The sequence below is a fragment of the Nilaparvata lugens genome, chromosome 1 (assembly GCF_014356525.2).
Source record: "Nilaparvata lugens isolate BPH chromosome 1, ASM1435652v1, whole genome shotgun sequence".
NCBI classification, from domain to species: Eukaryota; Metazoa; Arthropoda; class Insecta; order Hemiptera; family Delphacidae; genus Nilaparvata; species Nilaparvata lugens.
Window position 1 is genome coordinate 43,446,878 of NC_052504.1, and position 23,835 is coordinate 43,470,712.

At 32.7% G+C, this 23,835-nt stretch overlaps 1 protein-coding gene across 1 annotated transcript; it reads right to left on the minus strand.

Moving 5' to 3' along the window:
- Positions 1–271: 271 nt before the first annotated feature.
- Positions 272–23,765, minus strand: LOC111050988 (WSC domain-containing protein ARB_07867). Its single transcript, XM_039434502.1, has 9 exons — positions 23,243–23,765; positions 21,542–21,716; positions 20,019–20,161; positions 14,382–14,553; positions 13,263–13,405; positions 12,567–12,726; positions 7,707–7,837; positions 6,838–7,003; positions 272–434 (listed from the first exon to the last, which is right to left on the minus strand). Exons 1-9 carry the CDS (start codon positions 23,310–23,312, stop codon positions 272–274), a joined length of 1,323 nt encoding a protein of 440 aa, XP_039290436.1. The 5' UTR covers positions 23,313–23,765.
- Between the last annotated feature and the right edge of the window lie 70 nt (positions 23,766–23,835).

The window sequence follows — 23,835 nt, forward strand, 5'->3', positions numbered from 1 at the left end:
GGACTAGAAAGGATCAAGTAGGCTACACTTGGCTAGTTTACAAGCTACAAGCCGGCGAGTCGGCAAGTGCGCTAGTAGTAAAAACGCTGGCTTGTAGCTTGTAAACTAGCCAAGTGTATAATCGACCCAGAAGACGCCATCTACTACAAGCTTGGAAGTTGCAGTTTGATGGAAAAAGATACATCGGAAGACCAAGGAAGCGGTGGACACCGGAACAGGCTTTCCAAGCCTAGTTCATGATGGCTAATGATTAAGTAAATCTCCAACATAATTAATAGCAGAATGACTCACTTTTAAACCCATTCCAATAGACAGAGTACCTCCAGTCACCGCCACATATCTGGGAGCTGTCACCCGAGCATGGATAAAGACAATTGTTGTCACCCACTAGTGAGGCGTTTGGTGGCTTTCTATCCTCGCAGAAGCATTGGTATCTACTCAAAAACAGAAGAATTCACCATTTTGTCTGATAGGTATGGGTAACAAGTCGTAGTAGTATATAAGTCCTACACTGTCTATTCTATCCTACATTCACTTGCTCTTAGAATCAATACAATAGAAAACAGAGTTCAAAACTTATTTCTTCCTAAAAGTTAAAGAAAATTATTATCAATCCGACAAATTGATATTGAAACTGAAAATTTCGGGGGCTGAATAAGACCCTCAAGTGTTCAACCAATTCAAAATCATTTGTTTAACCAATAATTTGACAGTCCTACCGTATCAGTTTAATATATGATTCAAAATAAAATATTTTTCTTTCACTTGCTCGAAGATACAAAATGAAAATACACTTAGTACTAAACTTTGTATTCCAATATATTATAAGATAGGAAATAACCGATATTATAGTAAGCCAACACCTACAGTGATTATTTATAAAGTAACTTTGTTGAAATGTTCTGACACTGTGTTACTTGTAAATATTTGAAAAAAACACTTACTTTTGTTGGAGTATTGAGGAATGCATTTCACTCCTGAAGAGGAGCTTCATCAGCCTGACACCAGGGGCGCTTGCTCTTATGGGTTGGACTGTGTGGCCAAAATGTGGGAAAATATTACCATTCGATTTGAAGTTAAGTTGATCATTTAATAAGTTGGATTTGTCATAGTGGAGGTGTTTAAAAATTTCATATTGTTCTAGTGTGTTGAGTCTCTGGCTTTTTTGAAGAATGTGTAGGATTTCGATATCTGTTTGTATGTTTTTGTGATTGTGTCCTGTAGCTATTAAATGTTCTGCATATGTAGATTCTGAATTTGAATTTACTGCTTTTATGTGCTCATTGTATCTTATTTTGAAGCTACGGCCAGTCTGTCCAATATAGAATTTTGGGCATGTATTACATTTTAGTTTATAAATTCCTGTCTTTTCAAACTGTGAGCTGTCTATTTTTCGTGTTTTTAGTTGGGTTTTCAAGTTGTTGTTGGTTCTAAATGCTGTTTTGTAGCCTGATTTTTTGAATATGTTTGCTATGGATTGTGATTTTTGATTGAAATATGTTAGTGTGACATATTTGTTGGGATTTGGGGGTTTCTGTTTCTTGTTTTTCATTTTATGAAGTATTTTGTCTATTACATTGGATGAGTAGCCATTGTTTTGTGCCAGATATTTTATAGTGTTCAATTCTGTCTGGTAATCTTCTTTTGTGAGTGGAATGCTTATTAGTCTATGGATTATGGAGTTAAAGGCAGCAAGTTTGTGTTGTGGTGGATGATTTGATGTTTCATGTATGAGTGTATCTGTCATTGTGGGCTTTCTGAAAATAATAAATCTTGGTTTGTTGTCCTGTTTTGATATGGAGAGGTCCCGAAAGTTTAGGGCATTGTTGGTTTCATATTCTGCAGTGAAATGTACGTTTTTGTGTATTTTGTTCAATTCTGAGAGGAGTTGATCACATTGTCTGGCATTTCCTTTGTAGAGTAGTATTATGTCGTCAACATATCTTTTCCAATAAATGATTTTTTCTGCATGTTTATTTTTGAATATTTTCGTTTCTTCCATGTGTTGCAGGAAAATTTCAGTTAGTATAAGGATCCCACACGAACGATTTCGATCAAATTCAATTAAAGATGACGGCTAAAATGGCGAAAATGTTGTCAAAAACCGGGTTTTTCGCGATTTTCTCGAAAACGGCTCCAACGATTTTGATCAAATGTATACCCAAAATAGTCATTGATAAGCTCTATCGACTGCCACAAGTCCTATATCTGTAAAAATTTCAGGAGCTCCGCCCCATCTATGCAAAGTTTGATTTTAGATTCCCAACTATTAGGCTTCAGATACAATTTAAACAAAAAATTTCATGTGGAAAAGATTGAGCATAAAAATCTCTACAATTAATGTTCAGTTACATTTTCACCTAAAATTGAAAATAAGCTCGAAATTCGAGAAAATGTGATTATTTCAATTGCAAACTCTTGGCAACTGTTGATTCTATTAAATTTAATCATTCACTATCAAGAGATAGCAGACCTCGTGTGTTTCCAGCGTTATTGTCCTGTCACCAGCTGGCTCAGATCTTTAAAATTTGAATAGTAGTAAATTTGAGATGCGCGTGAACACTAGCGTCAGGTGATCAATTTTCATAACGGCAAGGAAAGTTGTGTGAGTGCGCCACTCCAGATTTTTACTCCAATATTGGCGTATGAAGGAGGCTCCTTTTTCTCTTTATATTATCCTTGAAACGCAAAATTTTCAAAAACCTTGTATATACGTCGACGCGCAATTAAAAAAGGAACATACCTGTCAAATTCCATTAAAATCTATTACCGCGTTTCGCCGTAAATGCGCAACATATAAACATTCAAACATTTTAACATTAAGAGAAATTCTATAGTCTGATTTTTACTCTAATATTGGCGTATGAAGGAGGCTCCTTTTTCCTTTTATATTATTCTTGAAATGCAAAATTTCCAAAAACATTAAGAGAAATGCCAAACCGTCGACTTGAATCTTAGACCTCACTTCGCTCGTTCAATTATGACGTTGAGGATTTTATTTACCGGTATAAGAAATTGGTAAAAATGATTGAGTGATACGGTATTTTAACTGTATTGTGTCTGATGACTCAAGTTACCTCCTCTGTTGTGTTCCAAAATGAACGGAAGAAATTTGTGTTCCCGAATATGGATAACCCTTGCGAAAGCAATGGTCGATGCACAGTTGAGGAGTCAGTGATCTTTCAAATGAGACAGTTTCCAGAGGTAGCAGCTGTAAAGGCGAGTTTCTCTCCCTGTAGCATCCTATGTAGTTATCTGCATTTCTTAGAGGATCTGCAACCATACATCAATTATGGTTATGGTGAATATCAATTCCACTTCAATCTTAGAATCAATCAATCTTCAATCTTCGATTATAAAGTCCTTGGAAAATGTGTACAGTGATATAATTCATTTTATTTATTTATTTGATTTCCAACGGCTACACCAATTTTTCAACTCAAGTACAATAATGTGAGAGAATACAAAATAACAAGATGATGGCGTTTTGTAGTCCTATCATCACAGACATACATGACGGGAATAATTTTCACTCTGCGTGTGCGGGAGACACCCTGACACAGTGTATGTCACTAGTGTTTGTGATGCAACACGATTGCAAAACTGTTGTTCGAAATTATTTTCAAGTCATAGCCTAAATTAACTGGAAACCTTGATCCACTACAAGGATGCATTCTAAATTGGCATTTGAATAAGACAAAAAAAGCTGGATTAACTACACCGATATAACTATTGTTGATAGTTGCAGTGATAGTAGTTTTAATTTTTCTGCTCAAAATTTTCAAGTTTATTTCAATATTATTGAAACTTTCGGATTGTTTAGTGTTATTTCCGGCTCTTATCAACCCTTCGAAATTCAAAATTCATCAGTCATATCTCGAATACGTATTCTCTGAGTGTTAATCTTTGGTGAAAACAGAAATTTTAAACTTAACCTCACTTTGGACTATTTATGTGCCAAAATCAAGGAATTGAAGAAGTTTTGGGCAATTGCCTGTTTCTCTTTCCAAATATCGTGTTTGTGACTGTTCTAATAAATAAATAAATAAATAAATAAATAACAAGTGTTATTTTGATTGATTTATCGTACATTGTGACTTGAAGCCAAACCACACGAGATGTTTTTCAGACGAGACGGCATGGCACGTCATGAGAGGAATATCTACGATTGGCTGATTCCAGAGAGCTTCCTGTCTATTGAGTTTCCTCTTCTAAGCCAATCCGATCAGCCAATCGGAGGACTTCCTGTCCTGTCATTCTGACTGGAAAAATATGTCTAGGTTTGTTGTCCTGTTTTGATATGGAGAGGTCCCGAAAGTTTAGGGCATTGTTGGTTTCATATTCTGCAGTGAAATGTACGTTTTTGTGTATTTTGTTCAATTCTGAGAGGAGTTGATCACATTGTCTGGCATTTCCTTTGTAGAGTAGTATTATGTCGTCAACATATCTTTTCCAATAAATGATTTTTTCTGCATGTTTATTTTTGAATATTTTCGTTTCTTCCATGTGTTGCAGGAAAATTTCAGTTAGTATACAGGAGATTCGGCTTCCCATTGGAAGGCCCTCTTTTTGACTGAAGTATTTTTGATCATGAGTGAAGTAATTTTATGACGTTATGATTTTTAATATTTCTATTAGCTCTCTGGTGTGTTCTGGTGAATTGCTCTTGTTGTTCAGGATTCTTTCAATAATGGCTATGGTTTCTTTTACTGGGATGTTGGTGTAGAGGTTCTTGATATCAAATGATGCTAGAGTGGAATTATATGGAATGTGAATGTCTTTAATTTTATTTACAAGGTCCAAGCTGTTTTTTAAATATGCAGGATGCTGGTCTACTGGTATCAGTTTCCTTAGTTGTGAATCCATTTGTTTAGCTAATTTGTATGCTGGAGCTTTTTTGTAGTCTATGATAGGTCTTACTGGTGTGTTCTCTTTGTGGAGTTTGGGAAGTGCTTGGAGAGTAGGTGCAGAAGGGTGAATTTCTTTTAAATATCTTTTTCCATTTTCTTTGAGAATGTGTTTTGTTCTGTTTATAGCTAGTTTAATTTCATTCTGATATCTTGTTGTTGGGTCTTTCTGGATTTGCTTTATATTATTTTCCAGGATAAATCCATCTATTTTTTTGTTCAGATAATCATTGTGGATTATAACCATGCTGTTTCCTTTGTCAGCTTTTGTGAATGTTAGATTGTGAGTTTTTGCCTTTTCTTTTATGGAGAGTAAAGTTTTTCCTCTGTTAATGTGGGGTAGTGATGACTGGTTTGGACTTTTTCATGATTTTTAGTACTTCATGTCTCACTTTATCCAGCTCATCTGAGGTCATTTTTTGGATGTTAGTTTCTACATCTATTGCTTCATTTAGTTTCGATTTTTTATTTTGTTTTTTTTTTATGTTATATTTTAGCCCCTTATTCAATAATCTCATTGTTGTCAAATGATATTTGTGTCAGGTTTACTGTTCTAGGATGGAATTTTTGTGTCAGGCTACAAAACAGCATTTAGAACCAACAACTTGAAAACCCAACTAAAAACACGAAAAATAGACAGCTCACAGTTTGAAAAGACAGAAATTTATAAACTAAAAATGTAATACATGCCCAAAATTCTATATTGGACAGACTGGCCGTAGCTTCAAAATAAGATACAATGAGCACATAAAAGCAGTAAATTCAAATTCAGAATCTACATATGCAGAACATTTAATAGCTACAGGACACAATCACAAAAAACATACAAACAGATATCGAAATCCTACACATTCTTCAAAAAAGCCAGAGACTCAACACACTAGAACAATATGAAATTTTTAAACACCTCCACTATGACAAATCCAACTTATTAAATGATCAACTTAACTTCAAATCGAATGGTAATATTTTCCCACATTTTGGCCACACAGTCCAACCCATAAGAGCAAGCGCCCCTGGTGTCAGGCTGATGAAGCTCCTCTTCAGGAGTGAAATGCATTCCTCAATACTCCAACAAAAGTAAGTGTTTTTTTCAAATATTTACAAGTAACACAGTGTCAGAACTTCAACAAAGTTATTATATAGTGTTTTGTCATGGAAAGCAACTTCAATTTATAAAGTGATAATTCATCAGTTTCACAAACCTTGGAGCACGTATGTTCAACTAGTGCATAATATAATAAAAATATGATATGGTTTCAATGAACTGATTATAGATAGATACGGTAGACTTACCGTATATTCTTCCATGTTGGAAGAAAGTAAATCCAATATCCAATTCAATTTTGATTTCTCAAAGTAAAATGGTAAAAATAGTCAGTAGAAAATGTTACAGGACAAAACTATGTTAATTGTCCTACATTAAAGATCATTTACAGTATGATATTAAGGCTGTGCAAGGGCTAAAAATAAACTTTCTACTGGTGATATTTTTTGATTTATATCATTAAGCTATCGAAATGAAAAAGTTTTCTCAAGAAAATATTTTTTTCCAATCTTTACTTTTTGAGATATGCGCGCCTAAAGTTTAAATTTTTGGGACAGAACATTTCAAATTCGGTAGGAGATAGATGCATGAGATTTAGAGGATAAATCTTTAAAATTGTTTTATTGATTTGCTTTGAGGGCAACATTGGGATTGAGTTGCTGGTGTCCTCAAATATGTATTTTCTTCATGGTATTGTTGATCTGATAAAACGAAAATTTTCGAAAGAATTTTCTACAGTTGTAGAAAAAAATGTTTTCCTGAGAAAACTTTTTCATTTTGATAACTTGATGATATACAAATCGTAAAACTTTGAAAAATATCACCAGTAAAAAGTTTATTTTTAGCCTTTGCACAGCCTTAATAAATCTAACCAAATCTTACCTATACTGAAGTCCAGAGTATTGGAATCCTTTGCTTCTACAAATGTCAATACAGCTTTGTACGGTCAATGAATTATAGAAGTTTTGTTGGTATCCCTTGAACAGTCTTATTTCGCTTGATTCGTCCTTGAAGCATCCCAAATACTGCGGTGATCTGAATTGAATGGCTACAACAAATTATTACATGAAGTAGGAATCAAAAAATTATCTTAAATGTGCAAATAGTGCAAACATTGTTATGACCCATTACTAAATATTTAGTTATCGATATAAAATCAATTGTCAAAAAGTTCAATTATTATCGTTGTTCACTGTACTCTATTGATTATCATAATATTATTCAGATAAGACCTTGCTCAGAGTTCAGCAGAATAAATTCATGCTTTCTTTTCAATATAGGTACTATTAAATATCAATATTATTAGGAATGCTGTGTCTATTTCTTCATTATTTTTGAATCAACGTACCTAAACTTTAGACCAGACAAGTTAAATTATTCATGTATTAAAATTAAGTATAGCCTAAGTTAAAATAAGTACCGTATACCATTAAAAAATGAAAACCCGGCTAAATTCACTTTTACTATTTACATTACTGAGAAGCGTCAAAATAAAGCCTCGGTTTGGGTCCGGATTTGCATAAGCAAAAAGACAGAATAATCTTAGGAAAGACGAGGTGAAAATTAATGCCGGAACAAGCTAAGTTCAATAAGCTAACCAGGACAAATACTCCATAAAGACGTTGACGATGAAGAATTTTACCATTTTTAAATTTTAAGTGTACTCTATAATGATTAGCTTATACTTGACTAAATTTTCACCTAGGATTTAGATTAGAGGTTGGTATTTAGAATACTGTAGGATATCTTACTAAGTTGATAAACGGCCAATCTCCAATGATTACCGCAGGCACGAGTATCATCTCCCGGACATTCCATCTCGCATTGATGGTCAGGCACCAGTCCCGCTGTTAGTTCATCATTTCCACAATAGCATTCCCTCCTTCAAAAATAAGAAAATTTCTATCCTATAAATAGTTTTATTCGCACAATGAGATAATTTCCTTCATACTGTCAGAATTGATTGAATGTGGAAGCGGCGGTGCTAGAAAAGACATGCTGACAGTTAGAAAGTGAATCTCTGTAATGAGAAGTTTCCTGGCAGAATGGATCCACATAACTTACATTCCATTTACTTGAATCATAAACATTAAAAATATATTCAAATTTTGAAATTCTGTCAAATTAAAGAAGTAAATTTTCATAAATCTCAATCTTTTGAACAGTTTCAAATGTCGAAGACAATAAGAAGAATTGTATCCTTCCTAATGTTCTATCACCCACATTAGAATAGGCGTTCCACATAATTCAAAACAACTCTGATTTTCCCAAAAGATTTTTGAGGAATAAATTGTAGCAATAAGTTACTGGAGTAGTTTTATATTAAACTAGTAGGGCACCCGTGCTTCGCTACGGGAATTAAAAGATACAATTATTTTTGTGACAAATTTATAATCTAAATCCTACCAAAATTTTCATAATCGTTTTTGAGATTACGCCACAACTTGGCATGAAAATGATTGAGTCAAATCATTCGAATAATTATTAAATGTGTTGGAAGCAGTGCTCTGTAGAAGAGTAGTCTAATTGCAACGAATTTTGTAGAATATTGGGCGGGGCTTAAAAGTCGACCTCGACTTTATTCATTGGTAATTAATATTCCCCGTTGACAGTTATCAAATTAGCAGTGATCATGTTATTTTTGTTTTTGCTTGATGCAATTGAAGAATAAATTCCAAATTAATTTGATTCGGAATTTGATGACTCTGGTATACTGGATTTCTTGCTTATTATGGAATTTTTGGAATAACCTGTCGCTTACTTTTCGTTTCACTTATCCAAAAGTGTAAAAGCAGCCACTGATTCTTTCTTACATGGAAGTCCATTCATACATAAGAGTCCATTCATAATAGTTAGTACAAAATTTATTGTGGCTGATTCCTCATGTCCTAAACTTTACTATAATAAATATTAAAGTGGGATCAATTTAATGTGAATTTGCATAGATCTGAATAGAGTTTATTAAATCACTTTGTTCATTAACTACCATTATAATTTCTTTTCTTTGATCTCAGCTTGAACCAAGGATTGGAGAAGAAAATTTAGATGTAAACAAACATGTAACTCAATTTAATTTCTATCTAAATTGACAGCTTTATTTTTTACTTGTGATCTATTATCAATAGATTTGTCATGTGTCATGTAATGACAATCATCATGAAAGGAAATAGGAGCAGCTGATGCAATATCATGTTTTTTACCTTCCTTGCCCCATTACCATAGGTAAGGAAAGTATTGCTTCCCGAAAAAAATTAAGGTACCCCAATTTCTAAATGTCTATACGTTTCAAGGTCCCCTGAGTCCAAAAAACTGGTTTTTGGGTATTGGTCTGTATGTGTGTGTGTGTGTGGTGTGTGTGTGTGTGTGTGTGTGTGGTGTGTGTGTGTGTGTGTGTGTGTGTGTATGAGTGTATGTGCGTCTGAGTACACGATATCTCATCTCCCAATTAACGGAATGACTTGAAATTTGGAACTTAAGGTCCTTTCACTATAAGGATCCGACACGAACAATTTCGATCAAATGCAATTCAAGATGGCGGCTAAAATGGCGAAAATGTTGTCAAAAACAGGGTTTTTCGTGATTTTTTCGGAAACGGCTCCAACGATTTTGATCAAATTCATACCTAAAATAGTCATCGATAAGCTCTATCAACTGCCACAAGTCCCATATCTGTAAAAATTTCAGGAGCTCCGCCCCATCAATGCAGATAGATTCCCAATTATCAGGCTTCAGATACAATTGAAACAAAAAAAATCAAGTGGAGTAGATTGAGCATGAAAATCTCTATAATTAATGTTCAGTAACATTTTCACCTAAAATTGAAAATAAGCTTTAAATTCGAGAAAATGTGATTATTCAATTGCAAATTATTGTTGATTCTATTAAATCATTCACTATGAAGAGATAGCAGACCTCATGTGTGTCTCTAGCGTTATTGCCCTGTCACCAGCTGGCTCAAATATTTGAATAGTAGACTTGAGATGCGCGGGAACACTAGCGTCAGTGATCAATTTTCATAACGGCAAGGAAAAGTTGTGTGAGTGCGCCACACCAGATTTTTACGATTTAGTTTTTAGCTGATTTTGAAACACGAAAATATCAAGCCCATTAGCACAAAAGCCTGTTCAATTTCAATCAGGATTAAAATTTCATGAGAATTAATCAGAGCAGGGTTTTTTAATAGAAGACTTCTCTAATTGGTTCTCGTGGTATTTAGTCCGGATTATGAATTAACAGAGAGTGCAACTGGCTCTCTCATGGCCATGGCTGCGTACAAACATGGATCAACAGAGGAACCAATACAACAGAAGTTGAAGAAATTAGTGGCATTTCTATCACCTCACAATGAACATTACATTCAACAACAATATGTTTGGAAAGATCGATTTTAAATTTCTTTTGCTATCATCCGATCACTTTCTGAACCTATTCTTCCAAATGTTCCATGAATACTGCAATGTTTTAAAATAAGGTCACCAAATTTGGTAACTCAACTACAGCTATTATGATCTTTTTCATTTGCTCACACACTCTTACGTTTTCATCAGACTATGGACAACTTTTTACTTCCCTTGTCCTATTACCATATATAGCCCAGTCAATGAAGGTCTAAAAAAGCAGTTTCGATCCGAAAATTAAATAAAAGTTGCGACATAAACGCCCTATACCATGGTATATCTACTTATGCTATCGTTTCTCTATGATAGAAGGTAGCTTTCGAAAAAAATATTGGAGAATATGCATAACAGTTCGTTGACTGTCAGTATTCCTCATTAATAGCATCAATGCTCCCCATTCAAACAATGCTGACACATTGATGTGAATCTTACTATAATTTAGTTACTTTAGATCAATGAAGATAATATTGTTGATGATCGCTACTGTTTCAAATTCATTCAATCATGTTTGACACTTTTACTTTTGATGCCAGCTGTTTTTGCCAAATGGATAAAATGTGGTCAAAAACAGGGTTTTTCGCGATTTTCTTAAAAACTGCTTCAACGATTTTGATTAAATTCAATAAGAGCTTATTTCACATAATAATAACAGCTGGCATCAAAAGTAAAAGTGTCAAACATGATTGAATGAAATTGAAACAGTAGCGATCATCAACAATATTATCTTCATCTGATCTAAAGTAACTAAATTATAGTAAGATTCACATCAATTTGTCAGCATTGTTTGAATGGGAAGCATTGATGCTATTAATGAGGAATACTGACAGTCAACGAACTGTTATGCATATTCTCCAATATTTTTTTCGAAAGCTACCTTCTATCATAGAGAAACGTTAGCATAAGTAGATATCCATGGTATAGGGCGTTTATGTCGCAACTTTTACTGTTATCTCAAGCCGATAGTTCACATAGATCTTTCCTATGTTGCTGTGTGACGCTGGTAGTCTCTCAAGTTGTGCCGTTCATACACTATCACCCCAACAAAACAGTAAAAATTGACAATAATCGATAGTAATCGGCTTGAGATAACAGTAAAAGTTGCGACATAAATTCCCTATACCATGGGATATCTACTTACGCTATTGTTTCTCTATTCTTCTATTTTCTCAATGTTTGAGAATCTCAATGTTCAACAATCAACGTTTGAGAATAATTGATTCATGGGGAAAGTGCCTTACTTCTATGCAAGATATTTTTACATTAGGAAAAGCAACAACAGCTATTTGGCAGTTTTAATAAATAACCCCTTTCTTTCGCCCAAGTTAAATTTTGGCCGAATTTCCTCATTCTTTGCAGAGTCCACGACGGACACTTCTGAAGTTTTAAAAATGCCCTCCATATATCATACTGAATTATTAAAATTTCATCGAAATTGTCTAAGCAGTTTTCGCGATCTGTCGGATATACTATCAAAATTAGTCTTGATAGAATAAGAAGCAACTCCCGTCATAAGAGTTTGTTTTATGAAAAATAAAAATTATCTATACTCCCAGGAATAGCTCTGATTGAAGCAGCAGTGCCTAATCAATTTATTCTCGATAAATGCATTCTAATTAGTTCTTCAATTTGGTGCCAACCTAATAAAGTCATCCCAACTTGATGCCAACCTGACAAAATTATTCATTTAGTTGCCAGTTAACAACTGTTTCGAAGAGGTACTCTCTCTAGATTATAGTTCTATAGTAACATATGATATGGACATTTCTATTATAATTAAGATATTGGGAGAAGAAGAATATACATGCTAAAAGACGAACTTTAAACCCTTAAAAACCACCCTTAAGCCACGTTTACACCAAAGTTATTAACAAAATGTTGATAACTTAATCCTTATAGATTCTATTGGATTGAACGGAGGTGGACAAACACATATGATCATCATGTGTATGATAAGTTATATTCAATCTAATAGAATCTGTAAGGATTGAGTTATTAACATTTTGTTAATAACTTTGGTGTAAACACAGCTTTAGAGTTGAAATATCGCCAAAAGATTTCTTAGTGAGCACCTAGGACGTATAAGGAAGCTATATTCCAAGTTTTGTTGCAATTCATCCAGTAGTTTTCCAGAAATCGTGATCAGTGAGTCAGTGAGATAAGAACTTTAGTATTTTAGAATTTTAGAATTTAAGTATAGATTCTATAAAAACTTACCCATATTGTAGTCCTGCATATTGGTAATTGTTCCTCAGGCAAAAATTGACACAAAGTTGGGGGTTATTCCTTGAAGGAAAATCTTTCTTAATACCATTAAACACCCTTTTGTCACCATTGTCAATATAGCATCCAATATATCTACCCAGTGCTGGTATATCTGAATAAGAAAAACCAAGAAATATCAAAATGATTACTCTAGTGCTTTGAGAAATGTATGCATGCAGTGAATAATATTACCTATTGTTAATTTAGGCTATAAAATTGTCGATATCTAAATATTCACTTGGTTCAGCCTAAAAAATTGAAATTTGAAAAATTATATTATTATAGTTTTATTTTAGATTTATTCTACATCCCATAATACACTAATCATATACATGATCAGAAAAGGAAAACAGGCCTAGCCCAAAACTGTTCCCTTTCTGAATTTTGATAGAATAATTGATCATATCAATAATCTGTAGTAATTACGAGACGCGTACTATCAGTGCTGAACATTTGAATATGCGAAGGACATTTGTATGTGAATATTTTTAAGGATAGGAGTGATTATTTTCTACAATATGGGATTTGGTATGTACTCTTTACATGGGGGATAGATCAAAATTGGGGTTTCAACTGAAACTATAGTTCAAGCCGTTAATGAATTAACCGAAAAGGAAAGTTTAATATTAAATTTTCTTCATATTTTACCTGGAATGGATGTTGAGTACACACTGAGTTTCCAATGACCACCACATTTCTCATTTTTGTCTCCTGTGCACTCCAAGCCACATTCCTCATCGTTGGTGAGCCTTTCAGAGGGTGGATGATTATTGCCGCAGAAACACTCGAAACTGCAATAAATCCAATCACAAAGTTGTGTTCTATTACAAAAAGTATATTCAATTATTTTAAAAAAGCTCAAGACTGATTCAATTGTAGAGTGAGTTACAGAAATTTACTTATTTAAAAGGTCAATAAAACAAAAGTACTTCAAATATCGTTTCAATTATTTTTTACTTGAGAATAATAAATCAAAATTTTTGTTTAATACAGTTTTGATCATGAATTTGGTTAATATAAATAAATAACTCCATTGAGCATTCACCGTTTCAGTAGATTTTTGACGTTTCTCTCTACTACCTATCTTCAGTATAGGCTAGTAATCGAATTGTTGGCAATGGCTTCGCAAATATTCTTGTGGTGTGTCCGTGATCGATAATAAAAGAACAGTAGGTAATTCAAATGAATCATATGGAGCCAAACAATATAAAGAACGTGCCGAAATTGGCTTTTAGAGATGAAATTTAGTCGCAAAAAACTCATTGAGCCTTGTGGTGTGCTGTGGCTATTTCATTACTCAATTACATGTTTTTAATATTGATTTCTTCAGCCCCAGCCTTGTTCATGGGCAATGATAGGGATGGAGATCAGAGATGAATTCACTCACATAATTTCGCAATATAGACTTGGTGATTAATGATTCAAAGGTTTGGGCAGCTCTAGAGTTGTCGATTTTAAATAAATATTATTATAGATAAAAAATTATTACAAAATCTCTTGTAATTAAACACATTTAAAAGACATCTAGTTCAGATTTGCGAGATTTGAGTTGATGTTCAATTTGACCTTCATTTGCAATGTAACCATTATCAAACAACATGATACACCAGTGAAGCTCGACTTGAATTGAGTTCTGGAGTGAAACTTTTTGCAAGAGATTCTACAATTTACTTCAATCTACTTAAATCAGACTTATGTGAATCATATATGTTTAGGAAAATCTCTTTCAATTACTAGTAGTGCAGATGTTGAGACAAACCACATTACTTGTATTGCAAAGCTGCATAGCCATATCCAAGTGCATAGCACAGACCAGCACAGTAATGCGGTGTTTGACCTTCTACAAAGTCTGACTGAAATTTGTCAAATAGTCTGCGATCCTCTGATCCAAAATCAGAGTAGCATCCAATGTAATTCAGCTTTTCTCTAGGTGGGGTACCTGGAATGAAAAATTTATAACATTTCCATCATTGAGGGGAAAATTATTCTTTTCGAAATACTATAGTACAGTATGCTTATAAATACAGTATTTTATTTTCTACTAGCTTACCCGGCAAACTTCGTACCGCCAATAAGTCAATGTATCTCATGTTACACTTGACTTTATTTGGTGAAATTTATGTGACAATCAATATTTTCATTTACATCTCAATACGGACTTCCTATGTGCTTAGTCATGCAGCATTTATTATTCCTAGAACGTATTCTTCTTAATCAATTTGTAGTAGTATCTATCAGTAAAATGTTGAATTAAAAAAAATATATAGATAGGTTAAATCAGTGTTTCAGAGATGAATTTAATGTTTTCATAGTTGTTGATTGTCAATAGATGGTCCAGGAAATATGCGATGTACGATGAATTACACAGAATTCCATTTTCTTTCCATCTTCCATTTCAAGATGAATATAAAGCTAAGCTAAATTCAAAAAAATGTAAATTAGTCTGTCATTCTTCAGTAATAATTAATGAATGCAATATGAATAACTCTTTTTCATGAGGTGAATAATTTTTTTCCAACATTTTCCAGTTTCTCAATGATAGGGGAGTGATAATTATTTGTTTAGTTCTTCTAAGGAACGATTATCTACAGCTGGTACTAATCAACTACACTAACTCCAACTCAAAACTACCGTTTTAAGGCTGTGCAAAGGCTAAAAATAAACTTTCTACTCGTGATATTTTTCAAAGTTTTTCGAATTGTATAATTATCATAAAGCTATCAAAATGAAAAAGTTTTTCCTGGAAATTTTTTTCTGATTATTACTTTTTGAGATATGAGCGTCTAAAGATTAAATTTTTGGGACAGAACATTTCAAATTCAGTAAGAGATAAATCCATGGAGATTTAGAGGATAGATTCTTCATGGTATTGTACTATTGTTGATCTAGTAGAACAAAAATTTTCTGAAAATATCAATTTTTATGATAGTTATTCAATTTACTAAAAATAAGTTTTAGTTGAGTTATTTTTGGTAAATTGAATAACTTTTTCAAAAATTGATATTTTCAGAAAATATTTGTTTTACTGGATCAACAATACCATGAAGAATCCATCCTCTAAATCTCATGGATTTATATCTTACCGAATTTGAAATGTTCTGTCCCAAAATTTCAAACTTCAGGCGCTCATATCTCAAAAAGTAATAATCGGAAAAAAATGTTTTCCTGAGAAAACTTTTTCATTTTGATAGCTTGATGATATACGAATCGAAAAACTTTGAAAATATCACGAGTAGAAAGTTAATTTTTAGCCTTTGCACAGCCTTAATATACATGTACCAGTACACAGAGTGACGTGTTAATTACACAGCTGGTCACTTTAGATGCTCAATCATCTTATAACAATAATTAGGCTATTATCTTGAATCATGATTATCTTTCCGTTCTTCGGTAGCCGCTCGGTCGAAATTTCGAAAACATAGGTCTGTAAAATGGATTAATAAATGATTATTTTTAGCCCCCCTATTAAAATTTCTTGTCAGAAACCATCCCCAATATTCACACAACATATTCAAAAATTTCATGCCGTTCTGACAATTAGTTTTCGAGTCTATAGAGAACAAACAAACATACAAACAAACACACAAACAGACATTCATTTTTATATATGTAGATAAAACCTAAACTTTTAGGCACCACTTATATTGAGCATGATTTATGAAGTGAATCAATTATTACTGTTCTGGTTGGATTATAAATAATCCAAAAGTGGACTGTATAAATTTTAGGGGGTTTAAATATTCAAATGGAATCAAGTTTACTTATGCACAATAATGAACAAAAGAAAGGACTTACCATGTTTTTGACCAGTACCTATAATATTGTATGTCAATTTGTGTATTGCGGGATGTAGGAATATGGAAAGAACAGTTATTAGAGAAATGGGAATTAAAGGATGGTTCAGTAAATCAGTACATACAAATTAATAAGAATGATTGGTTATGAACACAACCATTGAACAAGTTTCCTGATTCAATTACAGTATAACTTCGAGATAGAATTATAAAACTTCTGACGAACAGCGAAATAATTAGGCTAATGTGAGCTTAGCTCGCATTATCCTCCATCTCTTTCTCTACAAATGGAGATAGTTGTTGAAAACGATTGGGACAAATTTTCCCTTTTTTCAATAGAGTCAATTCTGAACAAAAATGGATTTTTTTAACAACTTTACATAAGTAGAGCTCAGCCACGTCCAAATTTGATTCTCCTGGTTGAGGTAACAGTTTCAATACCTTCAAAATTACTATCATAATATTCAACAAGCGACGATAACTGGAGCAATAACTCAAAGGTGAAAACGAATATATTCGGGCTTGGTGTGTCCAGACATACTTTTCAAAAACGAATATTTTCGTGCTTGGCAGTGAAAGGGTTAAAGGTGAGACATTTTTTGAAAAAACACTTCTGCCTCCAATTTTTTCATCTTTTGGGCCTTATAATTTTTGAAGAGAATCTTGAGATTTCTCTTAAACCTAAAACTGCTGCAACAGTCATGGGAATGCGTGGATTATATATGAAATGAAAGATAATTTAATGCTCTACAATCTCTTAACTAGCACATTCTTTTTTCATCAATTTTTGAAAAGTTATTAGACTTGAAAGAGCGAAAAATGGAAGAAAAACTGGGTTTTCGAAAATGCATCACTTTAGAACATATATATCTCGAAAAGTATCAGATCTATCAAAAACCTCTACCAGACAAATCTTGTACGAAATTTATTAAGCTTCATTTTTATGCAGTTGATTATTTCAATAGAACTCATTGTTTCCAAGATATACGGTAAGCATGAAAGTAATAAGTGGAAAATGCAACTTTCAAACCACTCTCATCCCTTCAGCACATGATGTAGGGGTTGGGATTTTTGATATGCTCACCTCCAAACTAGTGTCAACAAAGCTGCAAAGTCTAAAATTGAGTTCCAAACATTCCCTCCAAATTTCATTGTCAACTGATCTATTGTTGCTGAACAGAAAATTTCACTCTCAACACTAAAACTGCTGCAACAGTCGTAGGGAAATGCGTAAAATGATGAAAATATACATCAAATTGAAGATAATTGAATTATCTCTAATTTGATGCTCCATCAGCTCATAATCAGCCTTTTTTTTCATCAATCGCTCAAAAAGGCCGAAAAGATGAAGAAATTGGAGGCAGAAGAGGTTTTTCAAAAATGTCTTACCTTTAAGAGCGGATATCTCAGAAACTATAAGAGATATAGAAAAAATGTAGAGAACAAAACTTGTTGGTAATTCTGTGAGCTTCAATTTTGTATATAATACAAATGTTCATAAGATGCATATTTTCCGAGATATATGCGAAAAATTAAAAAATGGTACTTTCAAACCACCCCCACCCCTTTAGCACATGGGGTGGTGGTGAGGACTTTCGATATCTTAATCCTCTTACTATCCATGAAAGAGCTGTGGAGTTGAAAATTATGTTCCAAAATTTTCCTTCCATACCTTTATTTAAGCATTTGTCGCCTGTACTTATTCCTCAATATTTATATTTGTCAAATATTTGTTTAAATGTATTTTTCAAGTTGAATAGCTGATAACCTTCAGGCAAATTTCTAAGTAAACAATTATTAGACAGGATACTTTGTGGTGGTGGGGGGGGGGCATTGTTTGCCAATTTCGCCCTAGGGCTGCAAAGTCCCTAGGGCCATGCCTGCATATTACTATGATCATGTTGACTGCTAGACATTGTCAGTTCTGCTTTAGCACCATCTAATTCTTTTTTATTGAGACTTTCCAATGCTAAATTAATAACAGCTACAAACTCTAAATAATTTAATTTAATATCATAATCTGGGTTCAACTCAACTTCTAATTCAATAACAGTACTTTCAACCTGGGAGTGCTGTTCAACAGTAGCTGGTATCAAACTAGCTAATACTCTAAATTGTTTAGAAATTTTCTTATCAGACAAATCTTTTATTAAGTCATGAGCTCTCTGAATTCCTTGGAATAATTGTTCTAGTTTAGCTCTGTTAATGTGTAAGAACTTTTCAACTTTCTCTTTGTCAGACATTTCAAAAGAGATACACTACAACACACTTCACAAAAAATATTTCCCAAAGTGATGTCAATAGATTCTATTGAGACAGAAACTAGCACAAATGCTGATAGAACAACTATCTTGAAATGAAGATAAGCCTGAGTTATCTTTAATAGAAACAGACAACAATATGTTGATTGATGAACAAACTTGTCTGACTTGCACCAACAAAACGTAACTTGTTGTAGACATAACTTACAAAATTTGTTAGGTTAGCCATCTAACAAAATTAATAAAAGAATTAAATTCTGGGTCAATCTGGCCCGGAGGACCAAAAGATGTTCTGGTTGGATTATAAATAATCCAAAAGTGGACTGTATAAATTTTAGGGAAAAGCTTTATTATCATTTTGACTTTTTCAGATATGAGTGCCTAAAGTTGAAATCTTAGGGTAGATCATTTTCCGGTAGCAAATAAATTCATGAAATTTGAGGATACCAAGATGCTCAAAGATACTGTTTATTTCATGAAATAGAATTTCATAAAAAGGCATGGTGCTCAGCCTCAAAATCTTCAGTTCAATGTCTCCCTTAATAGCATTAGCTTTTATGTTGTTGTATATTTCTTGAGTAGATCTCCTAATTTGATGAAGTGTTTCTCTTACTCTTCAATTCTAATAATAATAATCAAAGTTGATATCATATCATAATATTATGTAATAGTATACTGTAATTTTTCAAATTCTATGATAAATGTATATATTATTGTAGTTTTTTATCTATATTTCTAAATCATTTTCGTACTCATCAAGTGTTTTGTGTTGATTATAAGTATTTGTATTAATGAAATTTGTATTACTAAATCGGAAACAGTTTTGGGGCTTCAAAGTTTGTTGTTTCCATACCAATAAGCTTTTTTTAAATAATAAAATATGAATAATGATTTTTTTTAAATATTCGTGTGAAATAGAATTCATGATTAATAGAAATAAAAAAAAATCATTATTCATGTTTCCATTTATCTAATACTGCAACGCTAAACCAAACTTAAAGAGACTTCACTTTTGCTTCCAATCAATGCCTGGAGCCATGTGAATTCCACACTATTGAAATATTGAAGCGTTCAGCTCACTTACTTTGATAGTTCAGTGTGCTTTAATATCAGTCCAACGTCACAATTTACTCATCAACTCACTCATGCACACTGTAGAGTGTAGACTTCATAATACAATATTGATAATAATGTTGCAGTGTTCTTCAAGGTTAGATCTATTGACAAATAATTACAGAACGTAGCTAGAGTAATAGCTGTTATGAAGAAATTTTAATTTTCCGATTCTCATTCTGATAGTAGTTTGATTTGATTATAGCAAATTCGGAAAATGTGTAATCAAGACACACCTGTTAAACCAGTTTTGTAAGCACTAGTTCTCCATCCGGCTCCACACTTTTCTTCCTTGTTTCCAGGACAATCTGTGCTGCATTCAGTCTCATCAGTTCTTGCCGTGAAAAGCGGTCTCTCATTGCCACAGAAGCATTCAACCCTGCAAATTCCAAATATCATGTTATTCTATAAATAGTTCAAACGTTCCTGAAATTCAAAATCGAATTTATTTGATAAATCCCAATTCAATAATTATGCTATCATTATAATATTTAGAAATTATTAACCTTTTGAAAATTTCGAAATGAATATTAGGCCTAAATGGAATCAATTTAATTCATTTCAATGAGGTATTTTCGATACGGTACCATTCTTCTTTTATGGCGCTACAGCCCATGATGAGCCTTAGCCTCCTCAACTATCAACCTCCACGCATCTCTATCATTGACTATGCCTCTCCATCCCCTCACTTCCAAACTCCTCACATCATTCAGCACCTCATCCAGCCATCTTTTTCTGGGTCTCCCTCTCTGTCTTCTATTGTGGAGCTTCTCCCGCATCACAATTTCAGGGATTCTGCCCGCAGTCATCCTTTCCACATGACCTATGATTAGTTCATGCCGTTATGAATCAAACTAATACGGTACCATTATAATCTTTTAAAATAATAAATTTCTAGTATTTTCTCAATAAATCAATACGGTTGATTAACGTAACGAAAAGATCCATTAAAAAAGGCCTATTTCTTGTTTTTTTTTTTTTTAATATTCAGAATGTCCAGTAACTCTTTGAGAATACTTTCGGGTGGTCACAAAAGAATTGAAAAAAGCCTGAAAATAAATTATTTCTTCTATTCAACATAATAACCATAGATCTAATAATAAAACCAGTCTATAATAATAAGAAAAAACATTGAATGTCCTATCTAATAAGTAGAGCGAGCTAGGTTGATTTTAATTTAATAAACAAAATCATAACTCTTGTCACTAAAAGTTCCTCTAGTAAAGTTTTATAGTGTACCTATGAATCCACTGGAACTACATCAATCATATTATGAACGTGTAATGTGATAGAAACAAGTTTGGTAATTGAATTGGTTAAAATGGGAATGAAGATTTGAACTCTTCTATTGTCCATATCATCATCACACAAAATGTAACTTTGTTGAAGTTCTGACACTGTGTTACCAGTAAATATTTGAAAAAACACTTACTTTTACTTTTTTGACATCAGGAGGCTGATGAAGCTCCTCTTCAGGAGTGAAATGCATTCCTCAAGACTCCAATCAAAAGTGTTTTTTCAAATATTTACTGGTAACACAGTGTCAGAACTTCAACAAAGTTATTATATAGTGTTTCGTCATGGAAAGCAACTTCAACACAAAATGTTCTTAAATGTTTACAAACCACAGACATTAACGATTCTGTAATTTTAATGATCAGAATTTACAATTTTTCAATTAACTGTATTTTTGTCAATTAATTTTTTTTCTTTTAGGATAAATTGATTTTTGTAAAACACTGAAAGTTGGAATACTTGCCCATATTGAATTCCTGCGTATGCATAGCTTTTTGATTTACATAATTCAATACATGCCTTCGGTGACATATTTTCAATATTGACCTTGTGATTGCCAAACAGTCGTCTGCTGGGATTACCGTCGATATAACATCCGATATAATACTGCTTGTAACTTTCAGCCAGAGAACCTGAAACTAAATAAAAAGCAATAGTTTATAAGCAATAAAGAGTAGTTTTGAAGAATAAAACTAGTTTATTGCAAATTAATAATGTTTTCTTCAATTTGAAAATTGATAGCTATGTCATGTTTACATCGCTTGTTTTTTGCGCATGACGGTTCTGTACTGACGTACTGTAGCTATTAATAGAGAGTGAATCAATTGATTTATTACTGGGAAGTTAAGTTAGTTAAAAGTTTGAAAATTGAAACAAAATTGGTCCTTATTGAAATGAAACATATGTCAATGACAATATAATATGGAAATAGCTTTAAATAATAGTGGAAAAGTATAGATTGACAACACAATAATATGTACGGTACCTAGTCGACGAACATAATAATGATATAATTATACTAGGCCATTTTATTGACTTTTTTATTTAGGGTTACTTTTAATATAAATAAAAAATATAAATCTCAGTACCCTTTCAAATTGACGTTTTAGTGAAATCACTTGAAAATGGCATTAATGTCCGAAACATGTGAAAAAATAATTTAAAAGGGTACTGAGATTCATATTTTTATTTAAATTATACTAGGGTATGTAACAATTACATTAACAATTCCGGTACCGTGTACGGTACTTTACTGTCATAATTAGACTGTGGTCAACCTGTAGTAGCCTACAGAGAAGGCTTGTTGACTTGTTAAAAATTTTATTCATAAATAACATCATTACAACCTTTCAAACTAAATGTAGAAGAGTCTTCATTATCCTATGCATAGTATAATTTATATAAAAGTAAATGAATAAATAGGTTTTTAGATGCAAGATGAAGGCCCAGAGACTTCACTAATAAATGCACCGCACATACCGGTAATTGATTGTCCAGAGAGATAATAAAATTTCAACCAGTGACGAAGGAGTTTAGAATATTTAGAGCTTTGAAAATTACTATCTCTTGTTTCTCTTAGGCCAATGCACATTATTTTGTTGTAAGTTACGGTATTTGGCAAGTTATTAAGACAAATTGAAAATCAAATTATAAATAAGTTGACAACAATGAAGTAAATAATTCTCATCACAAAATATTAGGCATTGATAGCAGAGTATGATAAGAAAGATTATCAACCAATTTATTTTTTCCCTGTCATATTTCTGGTTTATCTTGGTTATCACTTTTTATATAGATTCACATAATATCACCAATAATTATTTTTCAATACTCTGCTATTATTTTATTTTTAATATTTATAGTTTATGCCTCTGTACATCATTTAATTTTTAATAATCTAGGCAGTCTAGCCTTCTAGCTTATATCGAGTATGAAATAGTAATATTCACTTAGGCCTATCCTATATGGTACAGGAAAGAGAATAAATTTATCCTTTACAATTGAATCGATTTAGAATATCGATTATTTAGATTTGATATCGACTATTAATGAAAATTTCACATCTTTTGTTGTGCGTTAATGAAATGTATATATGATGATAGTATAAATGAAATATTATATTCAAGAATAATTTATATAATATTGAGAATTATCAACATCTTACCTTCGAATAATAATAATAATAAGACTGTCCACAGCTTCAATAATAATGGAAAATATGAATGAGTTTCCATGTTGTTAAGCGTAGATCACAAGGTTGTAAGAGATTCACTCACTTTTCAATGTGTTTTAGAAGAATCCATTCACATTACAGAGTCCATAGAAGACGCAGCCGGCACTCAATTTAAAAGCACACTGAGCAGAGCAGAAATCAGAGAGTCGAAGAAGCAGCCAGCGTCACTGCTGCAAGCCTTGAGTTAGTGATTATCTTGAATTAGATAGTAACGGGAAACTCGTTTGGTGAGGTTTTTCGAATTAGAATCAAGATGGCACTGACAATTGGATGAGTCTCACATTGAGATATATAGACATAACTATCTTAAGCTAGCTGAAATTTGATTGGTGTGTCTGGCTCACTGAACATGTATTTGTTTAACATTTTTATTGGGCCAGCGTCGAAGATTATCAGTGATCTTCGGACAGTAATTGCATCGGAGAATCGCAAGTGTGATAAGACGAGACTTTTCCTCTTCTTTGACAGCTAACCATCGATTGCTGATCTTATGCAATGAGTAAACAATTATTTTAGCAAAAATC

Excerpts from the sequence above, each read along its gene's own strand:
- LOC111050988 (XM_039434502.1), bottom strand. The coding sequence starts at position 23,312 with ATGGAAACTCATTCATATTTTCCATTATTATTGAAGCTGTGGACAGTC. Across the intron at positions 13,406-14,381 it reads TATGCAGCTTTGCAATACAA|TTTCGAGTGTTTCTGCGGCA; the intron begins GTAATGTGGTTT and ends GATTTATTGCAG. Across the intron at positions 7,004-7,706 it reads ATTGGCCGTTTATCAACTTA|CCATTCAATTCAGATCACCG; the intron begins GTAAGATATCCT and ends AATTTGTTGTAG.